The sequence below is a fragment of the Rana temporaria genome, chromosome 8 (assembly GCF_905171775.1).
Source record: "Rana temporaria chromosome 8, aRanTem1.1, whole genome shotgun sequence".
Taxonomy (NCBI): Eukaryota; Metazoa; Chordata; class Amphibia; order Anura; family Ranidae; genus Rana; species Rana temporaria.
In genome coordinates, this window is record NC_053496.1 from 182408264 (window position 1) to 182430005 (window position 21742).

The following is a 21742-nucleotide window of genomic DNA, read 5'->3' on the forward strand; positions in this document are numbered from 1 at the left end:
GGGCACCCTGCAGGAGATGAAGTGCATATCATATGGGGGCTGGGCGCCCCTGCAAGGTACATTATTGGAGCCAAATGCCTTGTTCTGGCACCGGCATCTTGGACTGCAGGATTTTGTTGAAATCCGTGCACAGTCCCGTGGAATTCGGGACGGTTGGGAGGTATGACATCACCACCTTGTGATATAATGCAGGCTACATTATGTTTCATCATTTTGCCGGCTCCCCCCGTGGTCCATTCTTCTATTAGGATACATCGATGATTACCCACACACACACAGGGCCAGATCCACGTGGATCGGCGTAATTTTAAGCAAGCGTAGCGTATCGTAGTTACGCTACGCCGCCGCAACTTTGAGAGGAAAGTGCTGTATTCACAAAGCACTTGCGTCTAAAGTTACGGCGGCGTAACGTAAATGTGTCGGCGTAAGGGCGCGGAATTCAAATGACAAAGATGTGGGCGTGTTTTATGTCAATTCAACTTGACCCCACGTAAATGACGTTTTTTTTTTAACGGCGCATTGCGACGTCCGTGGGGGTATCCCAGTGCGCATGCTCGAAATCACGTCGCAAATAGTCAATGCTTTCGACGTGAACGTAATTTACGCAAAGCCCTATTCGCGAACGTTTTACGCAAACGACGGAAAATTCAACGCTGGCCCGACGTCTATACTTAACATTGCGTACGCCTCATGAGGCAGGGGTAACGTTACGCCGAAAAAAGCCTTACGTAAACGACGTAAAAAAATGCGCCGGCCGGACGTACGTTCTGAGAATCGGCGTATCTAGCTAATTTGCATACTCTACGCGGAAATCAACGGAAGCGCCACCTAGCGGCCAGCGTAAATATGCACCTAAGATCCGACGACGTACTAAGACGTACGTCAGTCGGATCTAGCCCACATTCAGGCGTATCTTGTTTTGTGGATACAAAACAAAGGTACGCCGGAGCATCCTAGAAGTTACGCAGCGTATAAATAGATACGCCGACGTAACTTCTTTGTGGATCTAGGCCCACAGATTATACCTCACATCACATCCACACAATCCAAAAATAAAACGAAAAACTATAATTTGATAAGAGTTTTAATATTTACAGAATGAAAAAAAACGTGAACATCGAAACGCAACATATGAGGCTCAATTCACGAACCTTTACTACAAGTAGAAGGGTCGTTATTTTAGCCACGTGACTAGAATTTTTCAAAACTCATTGGACTTTTTTTTTTATACATTTTTTTTTATACATTATTCCTAGAAAAGTAACAATAAAATTCTTAACAACTACGCTCATTGCTTATAGAGAATGCGCAGTGCCCACAATCACCCGCCGCCATCTTCCTTTCTTTGTAGTCCTCTACATTTGGACTTATGTGATCCGTAAAACATTTACTGCAGTCTGAAAGTTGTTCGGAGGCTCCGAGCCGCGTCTCTGCGCATAAATAGAGACGCTCGCCTCGGGGAATTCACTGGTGTCTAACAAGGGTTTTTTTTTTTAAACGTTTCTCGCGCGTTGAACATGAATATATACACTTTATTATCAAAAGTATTGGGACGCCTGCCTTTACACGCACATGAACTTTAATGGCATCCCAGTCTTAGTCCGTAGGGTTCAATATTGAGTTGGCCCACCCTTGACCAGTAGCAAACAATATATGCCCTGAAGAAGCCCAGTGGGCGAAACATGTCAGGATTCTGTCATCATAACACAGCCTTAAAAAAACTGAACTACTGTACACTAGATTACCAAAAGTATTGGGACGCCTGCCTTTACACTCACACAAACTTTAATGCCATCCCAGTCTTAGTCTGTAGGGTTCAATATTGAGTTGGCCCCGCCCTTTGCAGCTATAAAAGCTTCAACTCTTCTGGGAAGACTGTCCACAAGGTTTAGGAGGGTCTCTATGGGAATGTTTGACCGTTCTTCCAGAAGAGCATTTGTGAGGTCAGGCACTGATGTTGGATGAGAAGGCCTGGCTCGCAGTCTCCATTCTAATTTATCCCAAAGGTGTTCTGTTGGGTCGAAGTCAGATCTCTGTGAAGGCCAGTCAAGTCTCTACACCCCACACTCGGTCATACACACTATATTGCCAAAAGTATTGGGACACCTGCCTTTACACGCACATGAACTTTAATGGCATCCCAGTCTTAGTCCGTAAGGTTCAAAGGCAGGTGTCCCAATACTTTTGACAATATAGTGTATAGGGGGGGGGGGGGGGGGGGGGGGGTCCTTATACAGGTGTGCCTCAACGCATTTCATGGGATAAACCCACTACTTCAGGAAGACTTTGAGGGATAAATCTGAGGCCAACTGAGCTGCAAAGGGCGGGGTCAAATCAATATTGACCCTTTTGGAAATATAGGGCCAGATTCACAGCCAGCGGGCGCAACTTAACTTTTCCGATTTAAGTTACACCGCCGCAAATTTTCTGCCTAAGTGCCCGACCCACAAAGCACTTACCAGGAAATTTGCAGCGGTGTAACTTAAATCCATCCGGCGCAAGGCGGGCCCAATCGAATGGGGCGAGTCCCATTAAAATTAGGCGCGCTCCCGCGCCGGACTTACTGCGCATGCCCCGTCGGGTAAATTACCCGACGTGCATTGCGCTAACTGACGTCGCACGGACGTCATTTGCTTAGACGTTAACGTAAATGGCGTCCAGCGCCATTCACGGACGTCTTACGCAAACGACGTTGATGTTTAAATTTCGACGCGGGAACGACGGCCATACTTACCATGGGCTTAAGAGAACTATGGCTCAGCCCTAGTTTTACGCGGCGTAACTCGACGGAAACAACGTAGATTTAGATCGACGGGACGTTCGGGGATCGCCGTAAGTCTTCATTTGCATATTCTACCCCGGGCGCAATGGCCTCGCCACCTGGCGGCCGGCCTAGAATTGCATCCTTAAGATCCGACAGTGTAATTCAATTGCACCTGTCGGAGCTTAGGGCTAGCTATGCGTAACTGATTCTATGAATCAGTCGCATAGTTAGAAACAGAGATACGACGGCGTATCTCGTTTGTGAATCTGGCCCATAGTGTATGCTCACCTGAGTGGCTTTTCTGGTGAGTAACGAGAGCAAAAGATTTCCCGCGCTCTGAACATGAATAAGGACGCTCACCTGAGGGAATTCTCAGGTGTATAAGAAGGGGGTCCTTTCTCGAAAAAAAAAAAAACATTTTCCACACTTTTCCAACATAAATATGGCCGGTCACAAGTGTAATCTTTTTTCATGTCTACGAAGGTTTGACGGATCAGAAAAACCTTTCCCGCACTCCAAACAGGAAAAGAGACGTTCGGGGACGTGGGTTTTGGCAATGTGTTTACGAAGGCTTCCCTTATCATGAAAAGATTTGTCGCACTCCGGACAGCAAAAGGGAAACTCGCCAGTGTGAATCCTCTGGTGTATAACGAGGGTGTCTTTTCTAGTAAAACGACTTCCGCACTCTGAACAGGAAAAGGGACGCTCAACTGCGTGAGCTCTCTTGTGTTTACGAAAGCGCCTTTGGTCAGAAACTCCATCGTGATCTTTCTTAACGTGTCTACCAAGGCTTCCTTTATCATGAAAGCCTTTTCCGCACTCTGTGCAGCTAAAGGGACGCGCGCCGGTGTGAATTCTCTGGTGTATAACGAGGGTTTCTTTTCTAGAAAAACACTTTCCGCAGTCTGAACAGGAAAAGGGGCGGTCACCGGGGTCGACTGTCTGAGGCGTACGAACGTGGCTTTGGTCAGAAACACCGATATGAGTTTTCTTAACGTGTTTCCCAAGGCTTCCTTTATCGTGAAAACCTTTTCCACACTCCGGACAGCTAAAGGGACGCTCACCCGTGTGAATTCTCTGGTGGCTATCCAAGGTTACCTTCTTAGAAAAACATTTCCCGCACTCCGAACAGGAAAAGGGACGCTCTTCGGCGTGAACTCTCTGGGGTGTAGGAACCTGGCTTTGGTCGGGAAAACCAATATGAGTTTTCCTAATGTGTTTACTGAGGCTTCCTTTGTCGCGAAAACATTTTCCGCACTCCGGACAGCTATAGGGACGCACACCAGTGTGAATTCTCTCGTGTATTACAAGGCTTTCTTTTTTAGAAAAACATTTTCCGCACTCCGAACAGGAAAAGGGACGCTCGCCAGTGTGAACCCTCTGGTGTATACGAAGGCGTCTTTGGTCGGTAAAACATTTTCCGCACTCGGAACAAGGAAGGAGGCGCTCGCCAGTGTGGATTCTCTGGTGTTTGGCAAGGCCTCCCTTGTCGGAAAAACATTTTCCGCACTCGGAACAGCAAAAGGGACGCTCCCCCGTGTGAACTCTCTGGTGCGCAAGAAGGTGCGGTTTCACGTAAAAACTTTTTTCGCACTCCGAACAGGAAAAGGGGCGCTCACCAGTGTGAATTCTCTGGTGTGTAACAAGGCTTTGCCTCTTATGAAAAGTTTTCCCGCACACGGAGCAGGAAAAAGGACGCTCCCCAGTGTGAATTCTCAGGTGTACAATAAGGCTTTGCTTCCTGGCATAACGGTTTCCGCACTCCGAACATGAATACGGACGCTCGGCCGTGTGACATATCTGGTGTTTCTCAAGTCCTTTTTTGTTAGCTAATATTTTTCCGCACACCAAGCACGACCACGGGCTCCCGGATGGATCTGTTGGTCTGTCAGCCAAGTGAGAACTTAGGTGGACGTCTGATGTCATAGTATGGAAATTATGAGAAGGTTCCTCAGGATTAGAAGGATCCATTGGTCTTAGATGGACATCTGAGGTCATAGTGAGGAAATTATGAGAAGGTTGCTCAGGATTAGAAGGATTCATTGGTCTTAGATGGAGATCTGAGGTCATAGTATGGGATTTACCAGAAGATCCCTCAGGATTAGAAGAACCCATTGGTCTTATCAACCATAAAAGTGTTACTTTTGGAGAAGGATGTGGAATGCCACCATCTATTGCAGTGGAACCTGGAGATATAACAAGATGTCTCTCCAACGTATTGATCTTTGGCAAATACCGGCCATCTGTTGGAATGAAATTTTAAAATAGGTTAGGTTTGTTTTCATACACCTTGTACCTTTTCGTGAAATAGCAAACAATTGTAAAACTAAAGCAGAAAACCAAAACATTGAATAAATTGGGCAAAATAAGCAAACCAGCCATTGGCACACTGGGTGATATCGTACGGACATCGACGTCTTGGTTATTGTGGGGAATGGAGGTGGACCTTCCTTCAAACTCCTTTGTTGGAAATATCACATTATACCGAAGAACGGAAAATGGAACTTTGTCATGTCGCTCCATCAGTAAGCGTTTGTTTCCACAGCAATCTAATATTTGATGTTTTGTGTATTTGATTTTAGACATGTGCGTTCGTTTTCGTAAGAAGGCATTTTCGTCCGAATTTCGGGGATTATCACATTAGTTTTAACAAACGATAACGAACGCCCAGAATCCGAAATCCGAAAGATCCGACATAAAAAATGCTTCATTTTCATTTCGTTGTGACAACAGTTCGATATAGGATAGAAGATTCGACATGACGGTGACAATAGCGATCTGTGTCTATCGAATCTGCGGTCGAATGTGCCTAACCCAACTCTATTAGTCCAAGATTATTCGACATAGAGAGAAAAGATTTTACATAGAGAGAAAAGAGTCGACAGAGAGAGAAAAGAGTCGACAGAGAGAGAAAAGAGTCGACATAGAGAGAAAAGAGTCGATACAGAGAGAAAAGAGTCGATACAGAGAGAAAAGAGTCGACATTATAGAGAGAAAAGAGTCGACATAGAGAGAAAAAGAGTCGACATTATAGAGAGAAAAGAGTTGATATAGAGAGAAAATAGTCGATATAGAGAGAAAAGAGTCGACAGAGAGAAAAGAGTCGTCATAGAGAGAAAAGAGTCGTCATAGAGAGAAAAGAGTCGATATAGAGAGAAAAGAGTCGACATTATAGAGAGAAAAGAGTCGACATTATAGAGAGAAAAGAGTCGACATTATAGAGAGAAAAGAGTCGACATTATAGAGAGAAAAGAGTCGACATAGAAAAGAGCCGACATTATAGAGACATGAAGATTTCATATAGAGAGAAAAGAGTCGACATAAAGAGAAAAGAGTCGATATAGAGAGAAAAGAGTCGACATTATAGAGAGAAAAGAGTCGACATTATAGAGAGAAAAGAGTCGACAGAGAGAAAAGAGTCGACATAGAGAGAAAAGAGTCGACATAGAGAGAAAAGAGTCGGCATTATAGAGAGATAAGAGTCGGCATTATAGAGAGAAAAGAGTCGACATTATAGAGACATGAAGATTCGACATAGAGAGAAAAGAGTCGACATAGAGAGAAAAGAGTCGACATAGAGAGAAGAGTCGACATAGAGAGAAGCGTCGACATAGAGAGAAAAAAGTCGACATTATAGAGACATGAAGATTCGACGAAGCAGCTAAAAACATACGATCGCCACGAGCGGACATTTATGGTCAAATGCTTCGCCCATAGGCTATAGAAGAATTTGAATATTGGTTGACTAGTAATAATAATTTATACATATAATTATTACCAGTGTCATAAAACATTAGAATTCTACTATAGCTTGTGGGCGGAGCATTCGACCAGTAATTTACGATTGCGGCGTCGTACAATTTAGCTGCTTTGTCAAATCTTCTTAGGACATTCGACAGACACCATAAGCCTTCAGTTGACAGATTCGACCTTAATTCGGATTTTCGGACTAATGTATTTAACGAAACAAAATAGATAAAAAAGGAATTTCGGGAAGAAGGATTCTAAAGAAGGATGGCCTTGGATTTTTGTGAGATTTGGGGTCTTAATCTGGTAAAAGTGAAATGTGAAAAGTTTCTGCTCATTACTCACCTGAGCTGATATCTGGAGAAGATTTCTCCACTTTTATGGTATCCATAACCTTGTTCTCCTTCATAAATTGCTGATCACCCGTCACATACGTCTCTTCTTCTTCCTTTTTCACCTCAACTTTTATATTAAGGAGTTCCTCAGCCTAAAACCACAAAATGATAACAATGAAGATCCTCAAAACATGAGCAATAATCCCCGGAGACCTCAGAGATGATGACCTTATACCATTTAGAATAATTTTTAAGTCAAAGAAACTGCAACGCCACCTACCCGATGAAGGCGAGGGATAATTTGACCATCCTTTGTGGAATCCCAGGAATACAGAGGAGGGGGACATCTCTCTGGTGGGTTCCCATTATTGGATCCATCTGTAGGAAACACACACACTGACTGAATACATTGTTTCTATGTGTTTATCAGATGATGGGGGATCTAGGTGGAGCCTCCGTACTGCTCTCTCCTTTACAATAAAGTCTCCTCTTACCCGGTGATGTGAGGGGCGGCTGATTCTCCATCATGGTATGGAAAGATTTCTCCTCTTTAATAGGCATCATCCTAGCACCCTCTACCATTGAGTGATCGCCGGTCACATATGTCTCTTCTTCTTCTGTTTTAATCTTAACTTTTACATATTTCAGATTGTCACCCTAAACCAAGGAAATGGTTGGCAAATGTAAGGTTTAATGATGCAAGACCACAAATAAAATATTTTGTAGGCTTCACAAACTGACAAACTGTATTGTATAGTTGAGTTACATTCATGTTCTAGATGCCCCAACCAACCTGATAACGGCGTGCGTAGTTGTGATCTTCATGTGTGGAATGCAGAGGACGGCGACATCTCTTTGGTGGGTTCCCATTACTGGATCCATCTGTAGGAAACACACACACTGACTGAATACATTGTTTCTATGTGTTTATCAGATGATGGGGGATCTAGGTGGACCCTCCAACCTGCTCTCTCCTTTAAAACAATGTGCACCACCCTACTGTTTGGGCCCCACTGTTAGCTGGGAATACAGAGGACGGGGACATCTCTCTGGTGGGTTCCCATTACTGGATCCATCTGTAGGAAACACACACACTGACTGAATACATTGGCCCAGATTCTCGTAGATCGCCGCATCTCTGTGGCGGCGTAACGTATCTCATTTACGTTACGCCGCCGCAAGTTTTACGGGCAAGTGCTTGATTCACAAAGCACTTGCCTGTAAAGTTGCGGCGGCATAGCGTAAATCCCCCAGCGCAAGCCCGCCTAATTCAAATGATCCGGGTAGGGGGCGTGGATCATTTAAATTAGGCACGTTCCCGCGCCGAACGTACTGCGCATGCGCCGTCCCTAAAATTTCCCAATGCGCATTGCGCTAAATGACGTCGCAAGGACATCATTGGTTTCGACGTGAACGTAAATAGCGTCCAGCCATATTCACGGACGACTTACGCAAACAACGTAAATTTTAAAATTTCGACGCGGGAACCACGGCCATACTTAACATTGACTGCGCCTCATATACCCAGGGGAAACTTTACTCGTCGCAAATCTAACGTAAACGTCGTAACTTCACTGCGTCGACCGCGCGTAAGTTCGGGAATTCGCGTATTTTGCTAATTTGCACACTCAACGGGGAAAACGACGTCGGCCACACCTAGCGGCAAAAAAAAAATTGCATGTAAGATCCGACAGCGTAAGGGCCCTACGCCTGTCGGATCTAATGCTTATCTATGCGTAACTGATTCTAAGAATCAGGCGCATAGATAGGACGGGCGGACTCAGAGATACGACGGCGTATCTCTTTTGAGAATCTGGGCCGTTGTTTCTATTTGTTTATCAGATGATGGGGGGGATCTAGGTGGACCCTCCGTACTGCTCTCTCCTTTACAATAATGTGCACCACCCTACAGTTTGGGCCCCACTGTTAGCTGGGAATACAGAGGACGGGGACATCTCTCTGGTGGGTTCCCGTTACTGGATCCATCTGTAGGAAACACACACACTGACTGAATACATTGTTTCTATGTGTTTATCAGATGATGGGGGGTCTAGGTGGAGCCTCCGTACTGCTCTCTCCTTTACAATAAAGTCTCCTCTTACCCGGTGATGTGAGGGGCGGCTGATTCTCCATCATGGCGTCCTTGTAGAGATCCTTGTGTCCTTCTAAATATGGATCATGGATTTGGCAGATTTTTTTTCAGCTGCCCAGATTTCCTCTTCAATACTTCCTTTATCCTGTGCACAATTAAATAAGCCAGAGAGGGATTACTTGAATGCAGTTGGTCAACTTGAACACGTATTGCAAGAATTCCGAAGTATAGAAATATCTGAGGCCCCGTACACACGACCGAGTTTCTCGGCAGAATTCAGCCAGAAACTCGGTCGGAGCTGGATTCTGGCGAGAAACTCGGTCGTGTGTACACTTTTCAGCGAGGAACCCGTCGAGGAACTCGTCGGGCCGAAAAGAGAACATGTTCTCTATTTCCTCGTTGTTCAATGAGGAAAGTCGGCCCGCCGAGCTCCTCGGCGGCTTCCACACTGAACTCGCCGAGGAACTCGATGTGTTTGGCACGTCGAGTTCCTCGGTCGTGTGTACGGGGCCTAAGAGTGTATAGCAGTGTGTAGAGCTATTACTTACTGACGGGTATTCCGTCACTTCCTCGATGCCGCAATGTCTCCTGGGAGCTTTTGTCATTGTTTCCAGGAGACATTGCGGAGGTCTGCCGCGAGTTATTGCGGGATTTAGAAAGAAGTAAGTTCTTTCTAAATCCTGCGATAACTCGCGGCAGACCTCCGCAATATCTCCTGGAAACAATGACAAAAGCTCCCAGGAGACATTGCGGCATCGAGGAAGTGACGGAATACCCGCACACTACCCGATGAATCCATATACAGGAAGCGGCCAGTAACATAAAGTATTACTAAGGTTCGACTGCCCCTGACAGTGACTCGAGCTGGGCATCGCCGCTTAGTGAAGGATTGGCTCGGGCGGCTCGGCTGCTCTAGTCCTGCAAAGGGAACTGAGTTCCTGCTGTGAAAAAAAAGTGCAGGAACTCCGTTCCCACGCGTTCCCGCAGGACTTGAGCCCTGATTAATATAACTCCAATATACAGGATGTTTAATAAAATGAGGGGATTTTTGGTTAGGGACTTTGAGGAAGCCATGGCCTGGTGAGGTCGCGTATTTCCATCCATGAAATCATGGCCTGGATGTGATGTGTCTGTAGTAGTGGATGTTGGAGATAAAAGACGTCACAGTGACTATGGAGGAAGAGGACGGACATGCCGGGGGGGTTACTGGGTGTAAATATAATATCTTATTACCTCCTCTGTATAATCCAGTGACGTCTCCTCTCCACCTCGTTCTTCTCTCCCAGAAATTCCTGTCTTTCCTTTATAGCGCGTCTTGTTTTCACCTTACATCATTTCCTGTTCCTCCTTTATATCACTTCCTATTCCACTTTTACATCACTTCCTGTCTGAGCGTTCCACACGCAGTAAGGGATATCGCCATCTTGTGGTGATTTTAATAACTGCATCTTATGTTACATTTTATTTATTTTGCTTTCTGCCTCGTAGCTTATTCTTCGTTTATATTGCATAAAGTGGAGGTTCACCCTTTAAAAAAAATTCTGACATCACACGGAGTCGAGTCATCCTACCGACAGAATCCCAGTGTTTTTTTTTTTTCTCAGCACATACCTCGTTATCAGGATTTTCACCTCACAGCAATCCCGCGGGAGTGGGCGTTCCCAAGCACTGCCTGTGATTGACAGGCTTCCGAACGGCGCATACTGCGCGTCACAGGTTGCCGACAGAACCCGAACGTCGGTGCGCAGGCGCCGTATAGAGCCGCACCGACGTTCGGGTTATACTGCTCCAGACAATTTTTTTAGGAATGGAGATGACCTTTTATATGGTGTACAGCAGGCCTCAAAATTTCAAGTCCTGAGCTACTAGCCAGGCCTTAAGAGTTACTCGCAACCTGTTGCCCCGCCCAAAGCCTACCTTGCCCCGCCCCTAAACACGCCCTTGTAAATGATCTCATGAAATAACACTGTTAACTGTTTTATTCAGAATTAAGTTTAAAAAACAAATAACAACAACCAGTACGCCTCTACCTCCAGCACCTCCCATAGTACGCCTCTACCTCCAGAACCTCCCTCAGTACGCCTCTACCTCCAATGACCCCCCCAGTACACCTCTACCTCCAACGCCTCCCCCAGTACACCTCTACCTCCAACGCCTCCCCCAGTACTCTTCTACCTCCAACGCCTCCCCCAGTACACCTCTACCTCCAACGCCTCCCCCAGTACTCCTCTACCTCCAACGACTCCCCCAGTACTCCTCTACCTCCAACGACTCCCCCAGTACACCTCTACCTCCAACGCCTCCCGCAGTACACCTCTACCTCCAACACCTCCCCCAGTACGCCTCTCCCTCCAACGCCTCCCCCAGTACTCCTCTACCTCCAACGCCTCCCCCAGTACTCCTCTACCTCCAGTGCCTCCCCCAGTACGCCTCCACCTCCAACACCTCCCCCAGTACGCCTCTACCTCCAACGCCTTCCCCAGTACTCCTTTACCTCCCCTAGTACACCTCTACCTCCAACGCCTCCCCCAGTACTTCTCTACATCCAATGCCTCCCCTAGTACACCTCTACCTCCAACTCCTCCCCCAGTACTCCTCTACATCCAATGCCTCCCCCAGTACGCCTCTACCTCGACTCCCCCAGTACTCCTCTACCTTTAACGCCTCCTGCAATGCCTCCCCTCTCCCGCTGTCTCCAATCCCTTCTCCCACTAGCACACCTCTAAACCTATAATCCCAAACTTTCTTCCCAGTATGTCTCTGCCTCCAATGCCCCCCCCAGCAAACCTGTGCTTTGTGCTTTAAACGACCCCCCCCCCCCAGCACACCTCGTCTTCCAACCTCCCCTCACCAGCGTACCTATGCCTCCAATTCCACCCCCCCCCCCAGTTCTATCATACATATGCCTCCAATTCCCCCCCCCCCCCCCCATTCTATCATACCTATGCCTCCATTTCTGCCCCCCTCCCCCCATTCTATCATACCTATGCCTCCAAATCCACCCCCCCATTCTATCATACCTATGCCTCCAATTCTGCCCCCCACCCCCCAACCTATCATACCTATGCCTCCGATGCCACTCCCCTCTCAAATGCCACTCCCCTATCCCCCCCAAGCTATCATATGGTATGATAGATGGGGGGGGGGCAGAATTGGAGGCATAGGTATGATAGAATGGGGGAGGGGGTGGTATTGGAAGCATAGGTATGATAGAATTGGGGGAGTGGGCAGAATTGGGGGCATAGGTATAATGGATTGGGGGGGGGGATTCAGACCTTTGCCTCCAATTAACCTGCCCCCCAATCCAGCACATATGTTCTCTCAACCCCCCCTCCCCCTTACTCTCAGCACCTGTGCAGTGCAGGGATGTGTGGGAGGTGGGGAGGGGCGTTCCCAAGCGGCAATGTGTGGAAGGTGGAGTGGGGTGACGCTGGCTAGTACACCATTTTGCAAAGCTTGCACTGCGAGCCTGTACGGGGCTTGCTGTAGAATACATATTGAACTGGCGGCACTGCGAGTGTGTGTGCGGCGGGAGGGGAACTGGATACATAGCACAGCCCTGTCCATACTCGCACTGCTCATAAATTCACTTGCCAAATGCGAGCAGGCAAAAGCAGATATTGAGGGCTGTGTAAAGTATCTCCTCCTTATTTGTTGGGAACATGACGTTATATTGAGGAATGGAGATGGACCTTTCATATGGTGTACAGTATCTCCTCCTCATTTGTTGGGAACATGACGTTATATTGAGGAACGGAGATGGACCTTTCGTATGGTGTACAGTATCTTCTCCTCAATTGTTGGGAACATGACCTCATATTGAGTAATGGAGATGGACCATTTATATATATATGGAACATTTAGCTGTGGAGTAGATACGTCGATGATGTTGTTATGGTCATCCTCTAAGTCTATTCAATTATTTTCCTTACTGAACGCATTTGTTGTAAACATGACGGTGTACAGGATCTTCTCCTCATTTGTTGGGAACATGATGTTATATTGAGGAATGGAGATGGACCTTTCATATGGTGTACAATATCTCCTCCTCATTTGTTAGGAACATGACGTTATATTGAGGATACGAGATGGACCTTTCATATGGTGTACAGTATCTCCTCCTCATTTGTTGGGAACATGACGTTATATTGAGGAATGGAGATGGACCTTTCATATGGTGTACAGTATCTCCTCCTCATTTGTTGGGAACATGACGTTATATTGAGGAATGGAGATGGACCTTTCATATGGTGTACAGTATCTCCTCCTCATTTGTTGGGAACATGACGTTATATTGAGGAATGGAGATGGACCTTTCATATGGTGTACAGTATCTCCTCCTCATTTGTTGGGAACATGACGTTATATTGAGGAATGGAGATGGACCTTTCATATGGTCATCTTTTGATCTGACCGAGAGGAGGGGGTCTGGCAGAGAGAAGGGGGGTCTGGTAGAGAGGAGGGGGGTACAGAAGGGAATCTGACAGAGAAGAGGGGGTCTGGCAGAGAGGAGGGGGGTCCTCCAGAGAGGAGGGGGTCTGGCAGAGAGGAGGGGGGTCTGGCAGAGAAGACGAAGAGCTGACAGAGGAGAGGGGGGTCTCATGGCCCTTCTGGTGTGTGGGAAGAAGGGGGAGCATGCTGCTTTGCTGATCGATCGGCGCATTAAGGGGGGGGATCCGACGATGGGGGACTCGGGAGCACTCACCACTGAAGGCATGGGGTGCTGGTGGCGGGAGAGAGCGCATCAGTGCAATCCAGCCACAGGAGGGGGCTGGTAATGGGGAGGGAGGAAGCAGTCATCACTGACACGACAGGAGGGGGCAGAGAGTTAGTGCGGCCGCGGCACTCGGAAAAGTATGAGAGCGCATCCAGCCACGGTGGGGGGGGGGGGGGGGGGTTGATGATGGAGGGCTGCAGGTACTTCCCACACTGGCTGGAGGACACAAGCCCGGGCACAGCTCAAACCCCGGGTCATTAATGTACAGGTGGAAACCCCATCTCTCACGCGGGGCCCCCCCCCGTCTGTGCCCGCTCAGTAAGAAGGCACTGCAGCCATGGCTGGAACAGAGGCTAAATTGCCCTTAATCATATTTGTCTGAGACAAATAACGATTCAGACCCCTCTCTAAATTTACAGCAGCGCCTGTTCAACAGGAGCAGGGCGCTACACTAGCATAAATCCCCCCTCTCCCACCTCATTCTTCTGCTAGTACAAATCCTCTACCTCCTGAAACTTCCCCCTCCAAGCACAAATCTTTTCCTTCAATGCCCCACCCAGCACTCATTTGCTTCCTCTTCCAGCACAGACCCCCTCAACCAAAACCCTGCATTAATCCTTCTTACACCCCCCCCACACCTTTTTAGACCATATCATGCTGCTTAGAGCCAGGTGGTAGTCCTCCTTTCTTGAATCATGAATCCAGGGCTTCCTTGGTGTAACAAATCAAAGAAGAGTCTAGAGGAAACTCCTCTCAGCTCTGACCCTTTAACATTGTAACAAACAGCTGGTGGGGAAAGATGCTGGCTGCCAGAGATTGGGTGATCATGGTGTCGGGGCCCGGTGCACTCTGCAGGAGATGCAGGGCGCATAATATAGGTGTCAGTGCATCCCTGTGAGGTACATTTTTGGAGCCAAGTGCCCAAAGGTTTCTGGGACTGCAGGACTCCGGGATTCTGTTGAAATCCAAGAACAGTCCCGCAGAATCCGGGAAGGTTGGGAGGTATGACAACACCACCTTCAGATATATAATTACTGCAGCCTATAATATGTTTCATAATTTTACCGCCTGTGTCTGGAATCAGCAGCAGGGATGGCCAAATCTGTGAAGTTATACTTAGGAGGCCGAGAAGACTGGAGATGCAAGGAAGAGATATGAAGGAGGAACTAGGACTGGGATCGGGAACAAGAGGAGCAGATAAGAGGCAGTAGGGCACGGGATTTAGGTCAGGAGCAGGATCAGGACCAGAAGTAAAGGCACGCAGTCTCCGGCAGCAGGGCAAAACACTGAAGCCAGAGGCACTAGTAGGGGAGTGTCAGGGCTGGGCTCAGTCCTTCCTTCTCAGAGCTGGCTGCTCAGCTGTGACTCACCTGATGATGATATCCTTCTCGTCAGTCCTGCTGGTTACCGTATTTATCGGCGTATACCGCACACTTTTTTGCCATGAAAATCAGGGCAAAATCGTGGGTGCGCGGTATGCGCCGATACCCGCTTTCCCGCGCCGAGTTTGAATACTGCGCCGACATATACCGAGCACAGTACACTCGTGTATTGTCGGGCAGTCTCGGCTCCTCCCGCGCTGACGTACAGGACGTCAGCGCGGGTAGCCGAGCATTGCCGACAATACACGAGTGTACTGCGCTCTCTATATGTCGGCGCAGTATTCAAACTCGGCGCGGGAAACGAGAGGGGAGGACGCGAAGACGCCTCAGAAGGACGCCGGACCCGACGAAGAGGACACCCGAAGCCGCAGACGTACGCCGGACCCGACGAAGAGGACACCCGAAGCCGCAGAAGGACGCCGGACCCGACGAAGAGGACACCCGAAGCCACAGACGGACGCCGGACCCAACGAGGCCGCCGATGGACGCCGCGCAAGACACCAAAACTGTAAGTGCAAAAAAAAACTTTTTTTTCCACAGGATTCAGGGCAACTATAGGGGTGCGCGGTATACGCGGGAGCGCGTTATACCGCGATAAATACGGTACTTAAGCTGTTTAGTTCAGATCTGCTCTTCCTTTGTCTGGTCAACATATCAGAGACTCTTTCCTGTTAAAGACTTGCTTGGTGTCCCTTCTGGTTCCTGATCCTGCTTGCTGTTCTACTATGCTGATTTTCCTGTTTCCTTATTTCCTGGCTTGTCCTGAAGTATGCTGATCCCTGGCTCCCTGACGTCCTGGCTTGTCTGACTTCCATTTCGGTTACTGAACTCTGGCTATGTTTTGACTACGTTTGCTTTTAACCTTTTTATTTATTTATTTTTATTATTAAACTAGTGTGTGTTTTTACTGCACTTCTGTTTCAGTCTGATTCATGGTTTTTGACAGGGAGGAGCTAAATACCCTACCAGCAGCCAGTATCAGGTGGAAACGGATAACTGGGATCTACTGGCTACTGGGAGACACACGCTGGTAGACACAGAAACTACAACCTTCCACTCTGGGAGGCACAGTGCCACCAGCAGGTGATCCAGGTGTCAGGGCTGGGCTTCTGCTATTGCTAGCAGCTCACTTCTCAGTGCTCAAGGCTGCTAAGCTGTTGGTAAATTATCAGCAACTCATTGTTTCCACAGTGACTCACCTGGTTACCATTATCTGCCTCATTATTCTTACAGGCAGTCCCTTTTTGCTATTTAAACTTCCTTGCTCATTTTCTCTGTGTCCTTGCGTGGTCAACATCTCCAGTGTATCTCTGCTGTGTTTCTGTTATGACTTGGCCTGGCCGGCGTCTTTCTGACTCCTGGTCCAGATTTTTGGCTTCTTATGAAGCTGACTCCTGGCTTCCTGATCCCGTCTCCTCTGATTACCCGCTCTGGCATCCAAACCCTGGCTCCTGTTTTTGACTACGTTCCTGAACTGTGTTATTTTTGCTATTTTTCAATAAAGGTGTGATTTTTTTACCTGCATTTTCTGTCTCCGTCTGGTTTATGGTTCCTGAACCTGCCCCGTGGTCCGTTCTTCTATTAGGTTACGTCGATGATTTCACACACAAATTATACAACACATCAAATCCAGACAATACACAAATAAAATGAAAAACAACAATTTAAGTTTTAAAACTAAAGAAAAAAAAATGAACAATGAAACTCAACATATGAGGCTAAATTCACAAAGCTTTAATACAAGTAGAAGGATCATTATTTTAGCCATGTGACTTGAATTTTTTAAATCTCATTGTACTTTTTATTTATTTTTTATTTATTTTTAAAGTGTATGATTACTAGCAAAGTAACATTTAAACACCTGAAGAGCACACACACTGCTAATAGAGAACAGCGCCTACCGGGCATACACGGTAGCCACATCTGTCCACCACCATCTTCCTTTCTTTGTAGTCCTCTATATACACCTCCATCATTGTGATGGAAGAATCAAGTCACACACGTCCGAACATTTTGCGCCAATGTTTCTTATTGGTCATTTCCGGTTCATTTTCTACGTATAAAACCTCAAACACAGGTAACTCCACCCATTTACAGTGTTTATTCATGAAGAGGATTATTTCGTAATATGGATTTGAAGCTGGAACTACGGGAGGAACGTGTGCTCCATTGTGCTTCCTGTGTTTCTCTTTTATTATGCAGTTATAGGAGGCTCATCACATCATTTGGAGCCTCCAAGAAACAACAGAAGACTACAGGAGGGACATCCCACCATCTGGAGTCTCCAAGACAACAGAAAAAGACAAGAGAAGACTATAGGAGGGACATCCCACCATTTGGAGTCTCCAAGACAACAGAAGACTCCTACTAATAAGCTCCACCTATAAATAAAACCAGGAATTTGGCCAGAATTTACCCCATTATAAACATTTTATTATATGGACGGTCAACAGTGTTCTTTTTTCTGGTGTGTGCGAAGTCTTGTCTGGTCAAAATAACTTTTTCCGCACTCCGAACAGGAAAAGGGACGCTCCCCCGTATGAACGCCCTGATGTTTAAGAAGGAATTCTTGGTTAGAAAAACATTTTCCGCACTCAGAACAGCAAAAGGGACGCTCACCCGTGTGAGTTCTCTGGTGTATACGAAGGCAACTTCTACTAGAAAGAGACTTCCCGCACTCTAAACAGTCATAGGGACGCTCACCCGTGTGGGTTCTCTCGTGTTTACGAAGGCTTCCTTTATCAGAAAAAGATTTTCCACACTCTGAACAGCTAAAGGGACGCTCTCCCGTATGAATTCTCTGGTGTATAACAAACTTATCTTTTGTAGAACAACCTCTTCCGCACTCTGAACAAGAAAAGGGCCGCACGCCCGTATGTATTCCCTGGTGTTTCACAAGGCTTTGTTTTGTAGGAAAACCTTTTCCACACTCTGAACATGGATAAGGAAGCTCACTCGCGTGAATTTTCTGGTGTTTGTGAAGGTATGCCTTTTCAGAAAAACATTTACCGCACTCTGGACAAGGAAAGGGGCGCTCACCAGTGTGAGTTCTAAGGTGTGTAAGAAAAATGTGTTTCTCATAAAAACTTTTTCCGCACTCTGAGCAGGAAAAGCGACGCTCACCAGTGTGTGTTCGCTGGTGTACACGAAGGTTTTGTTTCTTAGCAAAACTTTTTCCGCACTCTGAACACGAATTAGAACTCTCAGGCTTGTCAGATTTCTGGTGGTTAACAACTGCATTTTGCTTAGTGACTGTTTTTCCGCACACCAAACATGGCAATGTGCTCCCTCCTGTGTGAGCTCCCTCATGGGTTGAAGAGGGTTTCTGGAGATTGGATGGATCTGTTGATTGGTCAGCACTGTGAGAACATAGATGGACATCTGAAGTCATAGTATGGGATTCCTCAGGATTAGAAGGACCCATTGGTCTTAGATGGACATCTGTAGCCATAGTATGGGATTTCTCAGGATTAGAAGGACCCATTGGTCTTAGATGGACATCTGTAGCCATAGTATGGGATTTCTCAGGATTAGAAGGACCCATTGGTCTTAGATGGACATCTGAAGTCATAGTATGGGATTTATGAGAAGGTTCCTCAGGATTAGAAGGACCCATTGATCTTAGATGGACATCTGTAGTCATAGTATGGGATTTCTCAGGATTAGAAGGACCCATTGGTCTTAGATGGACATCTGAAGTCATAGTATGGGATTTCTCAGGATTAGAAGGACCCATTGGTCTTAGATGGACATCTGTAGTCATAGTATGGGATTTCTCAGGATTAGAAGGACCCATTGGTCTTAGATGGACATCTGAAGTCATAGTATGGGATTTCTCAGGATTAGAAGGACCCATTGGTCTTAGATGGACATCTGTAGTCATAGTATGGGATTTCTCAGGATTAGAAGGATCCATTGGTCTGACCAAATAGTAAAATGTTACATTCATAGGAAATAGTACTGCAAAAGATGGTGACGTTGCACAATCTGGAGACGTAATAAGACTTCTCTCCAATGTATTGATCTCTGAACAATACTTTCCATCTGTTGGAAGGAACATTTTTAATATATTATGTTTTTATACACCCTGTATTCAGGAGACTTTCATTATATATATATATATATATATATATATATATATATATATATATATATATATATGTATGTATAATTAGTTCAACATTTTAACCTTTCCCAAAGCTCTGAAACTGAATTGGGTACAATCCTAACAGCAATCTATAAATACAAAAAAACACGCATGCTCGGAAACAATTCAACGCATGCTCGGAAGCATTGAACTTCTTTTTCTCGGCTCGTCGTAGTGTTGTACATCACCGCGTTCTTAACGCTCAACAGTTTGGAGAACTTTTGTGTGAGCGTGTGCATGCAAGCCAAGCTTGAGCGGGATTCCGTCGGATAAAACCTTCCAACTTTTTTCCAACGGAAATTCCGCTCGTGTGTACAGGGCATTAGAGTAAATTGTGATCAGTTTCTGCTCATTACTCACTTGAGCTGGTTTTCAGAGAAGATTCCTCCTTTTCCTTCTTCATGCTCTGCTGATCACCCATCACATACGTCTCTTCTTCTTCCTCCTTCACCTCGGCTTTTATATCAATGAGTTCCTCACGCTAAAACCACAAAATGATAAAAAGAAACATCCTCAAAACATGAGCACTAATACCCGGAGATCATTATCTCATACAAATCATTTTCAAGTTGTAGATGATCCAACTACGCCTACCTGATGGTGAGGGATGGTGTGACCTTCCTGTGTGGAATACAGAGGACGGGGACATCTCTCTGGTGGGTTCCTGGTATTAGGTGGATCCATCATATCCTTGTGTCCTTCTGAAAGCTCCTCCATCACTCCATACTCCTCATCCTCCTCTTTATACTCTTCTTTAACATCAATATTATCATCCCCGATGTTTCCACTCTGAATATATAATAAAACACACACTGTTACAAACATAATTGTTTAAAAATATTCATAAGGGATTGTTCCCCACCTACCTGATGATGGTGGGGGATGGTGTGACCTTCCTGTGTGGAATCCCGGGAATACAGAGGACGGGGACATCTCTCTGGTGGGTTCCCATTACTGGATCCATCTGTAGGAAACACACACACTGACTGAAAACATTGGGCCGGATTCATAAAGACTTACGCCGACGTATCAGTATATACGCCGTCGTAAGTCCGAATGTGCGCCGTCGTATTTTTGCGCTTAGTCTTAAAATGAGATACGCCTGAATGTTGCCAAGATACGACTGACGTAAGTCTCCTACGCCGTCGTATCTTGGGTGCATATTTACGCTGGCCGCTAGGGGCGCTTCCGTTGATTTACGCGTCAAATATGTAAATGAGCAAGATACGCTGATTCACGAACGTATGCCCGTCGCAGTAAGCTACGCCGTTTACGTAAGGCATACGCCGGCGTAAAGATAAAACACATCTATAGGTGGCGCAGCCCATGCAAGGTGTGGACGAAGGAACAGCCGTCGTATTTTACGTCGTTTGCGTAAGCCGTACATGAATGGGGCTGGGCGTAGGTTACGTTCATGTCGAAAGCATTGAGCCGACGTATCTTAGGGAGTATTTGCGACGTGATTCTGAGCATGTGCGCGCATGTGCCGTACCAACGGCCCTTCATTTACATGGTGTCACAATTAATTTAAATGTAGCACGCCCACTACCTGCCTACTTTGAATTAGGCGGGCTTACGCTGGCCCATTTTCGCTACGCCGACGTAACTTACGGAGCAAGTACTTTGTGAATACTGGCCTTGCCTCACTATGTTACGTCGGCGTAGCGCAAATGGGATGCGCTACGCCGGCCAAAAGATACGGCGCTCTACGTGAATCTGGCCCATTGTTTCTATGTGTTTATCAGATGATGGGTGATCTAGGTGGGGCCTCTGTACTGCTCTCTCCTTTACAATAATGTGCACCACCCTACAGTTTGGGCCCCACTGTAAGCTGGGAATACAGAGGATGGGGACATCTCTCTGGTGGGTTCCCATTACTGGATCCATCTGTAGGAAACACACACACTGACTGAATACAATGGGCCATATTCTCAAATACTTTACGCCTGCGTATCAGCAGATACGCAGACGTAAGTCCGATCCTATGTTTAAGTGTATTCTCAAACTGAGATACACTTAAACATGCCTAAGATACGACGGCCTGCGCCGTTGTATCTTAGGCTACAATATTTACGCTGACCGCTAGGTGGCGGTCAGCGTAGAATATGCAAATGACTAGTCACGCCGATTCTCTAACGTACGCTTGCCCGCCGTAGTGTTTTAACGTCGTTTCCGTAAGCGATACGCGGCGTAAAGATAAAGATGCCCCCTAGGTGGCGTACTCAATGTTAAGTATGGCCGTCGATCCCGCGTCGAAATTTGAAAATTTAACGTCGTTTGCGTAAGTCGTCCGTGAATGGCGCTGGACGCCATTTACGTTACAGTCAAAACAAATGACGTCCGTGAGACGTCATTTAGCGCAATGCACGTCGGGTAACTTACCCGACGGAGCATGTGCATTACGATCGGCGCGGGAGCGCGCCTAATTTAAATGATCCACGCCCCCTACCAGGATCATTTGAATTAGGAGGGCTTGCGCGGGTGGACTTTACGCGACGCCGCCGCAAGTTTACAGGTAAGTGGTTTGGGAATCAGGCACTTGCCACTTAAACTTGCGG

At 46.7% G+C, this 21742-nt stretch overlaps 3 protein-coding genes and 1 long non-coding RNA gene across 4 annotated transcripts in view; all 4 read right to left on the minus strand.

Annotated features, from left to right (window-relative positions):
• Window positions 1–21742, minus strand: part of LOC120910202 (gastrula zinc finger protein XlCGF26.1-like) — a 1148070-nt gene that overhangs the window by 1091400 nt on the left and 34928 nt on the right. The window lies entirely within an intron of this gene.
• LOC120909989 (oocyte zinc finger protein XlCOF6-like) lies at window positions 2976–8983 on the minus strand. Its single transcript, XM_040321806.1, has 6 exons — window positions 8949–8983; window positions 7640–7728; window positions 7341–7503; window positions 7127–7224; window positions 6857–6998; window positions 2976–5007 (listed from the first exon to the last, which is right to left on the minus strand). The coding sequence occupies exons 1-6, from the start codon at window positions 8980–8982 to the stop codon at window positions 3215–3217; spliced, it is 2319 nt and encodes a 772-aa protein (XP_040177740.1). The 5' UTR covers window position 8983; the 3' UTR covers window positions 2976–3214.
• Window positions 9047–10434, minus strand: LOC120910279. Its single transcript, XR_005741484.1, has 2 exons — window positions 10172–10434; window positions 9047–9083 (listed from the first exon to the last, which is right to left on the minus strand). It is a non-coding gene; the product is annotated as an uncharacterized LOC120910279 (long non-coding RNA).
• On the minus strand, window positions 17449–20083 carry LOC120910059 (zinc finger protein OZF-like). The gene is made up of 3 exons (XM_040321910.1): window positions 20051–20083; window positions 19545–19665; window positions 17449–19081 (listed from the first exon to the last, which is right to left on the minus strand). The coding sequence occupies exons 2-3, from the start codon at window positions 19603–19605 to the stop codon at window positions 17484–17486; spliced, it is 1659 nt and encodes a 552-aa protein (XP_040177844.1). The 5' UTR covers window positions 19606–19665; window positions 20051–20083; the 3' UTR covers window positions 17449–17483.

Coding starts and splice junctions, on each gene's coding strand:
- LOC120910059 (XM_040321910.1), bottom strand. CDS start 19,605: ATGGGTGATCAGCAGAGCATGAAGAAGGAAAAGGAGGAATCTTCTCTG. Junction 19,082..19,544: donor TTCTCTGAAAACCAGCTCAA/GTGAGTAATGAG, acceptor TCCTTCCAACAG/ATGGAAAGTATTGTTCAGAG.
- LOC120909989 (XM_040321806.1), bottom strand. CDS start 8,982: ATGATGGAGAATCAGCCGCCCCTCACATCACCGG. Junction 7,729..8,948: donor GCCGCCCCTCACATCACCGG/GTAAGAGGAGAC, acceptor TGTTTCCTACAG/ATGGATCCAGTAATGGGAAC. Junction 5,008..6,856: donor TTCTCCAGATATCAGCTCAG/GTGAGTAATGAG, acceptor TCATTCCAACAG/ATGGCCGGTATTTGCCAAAG.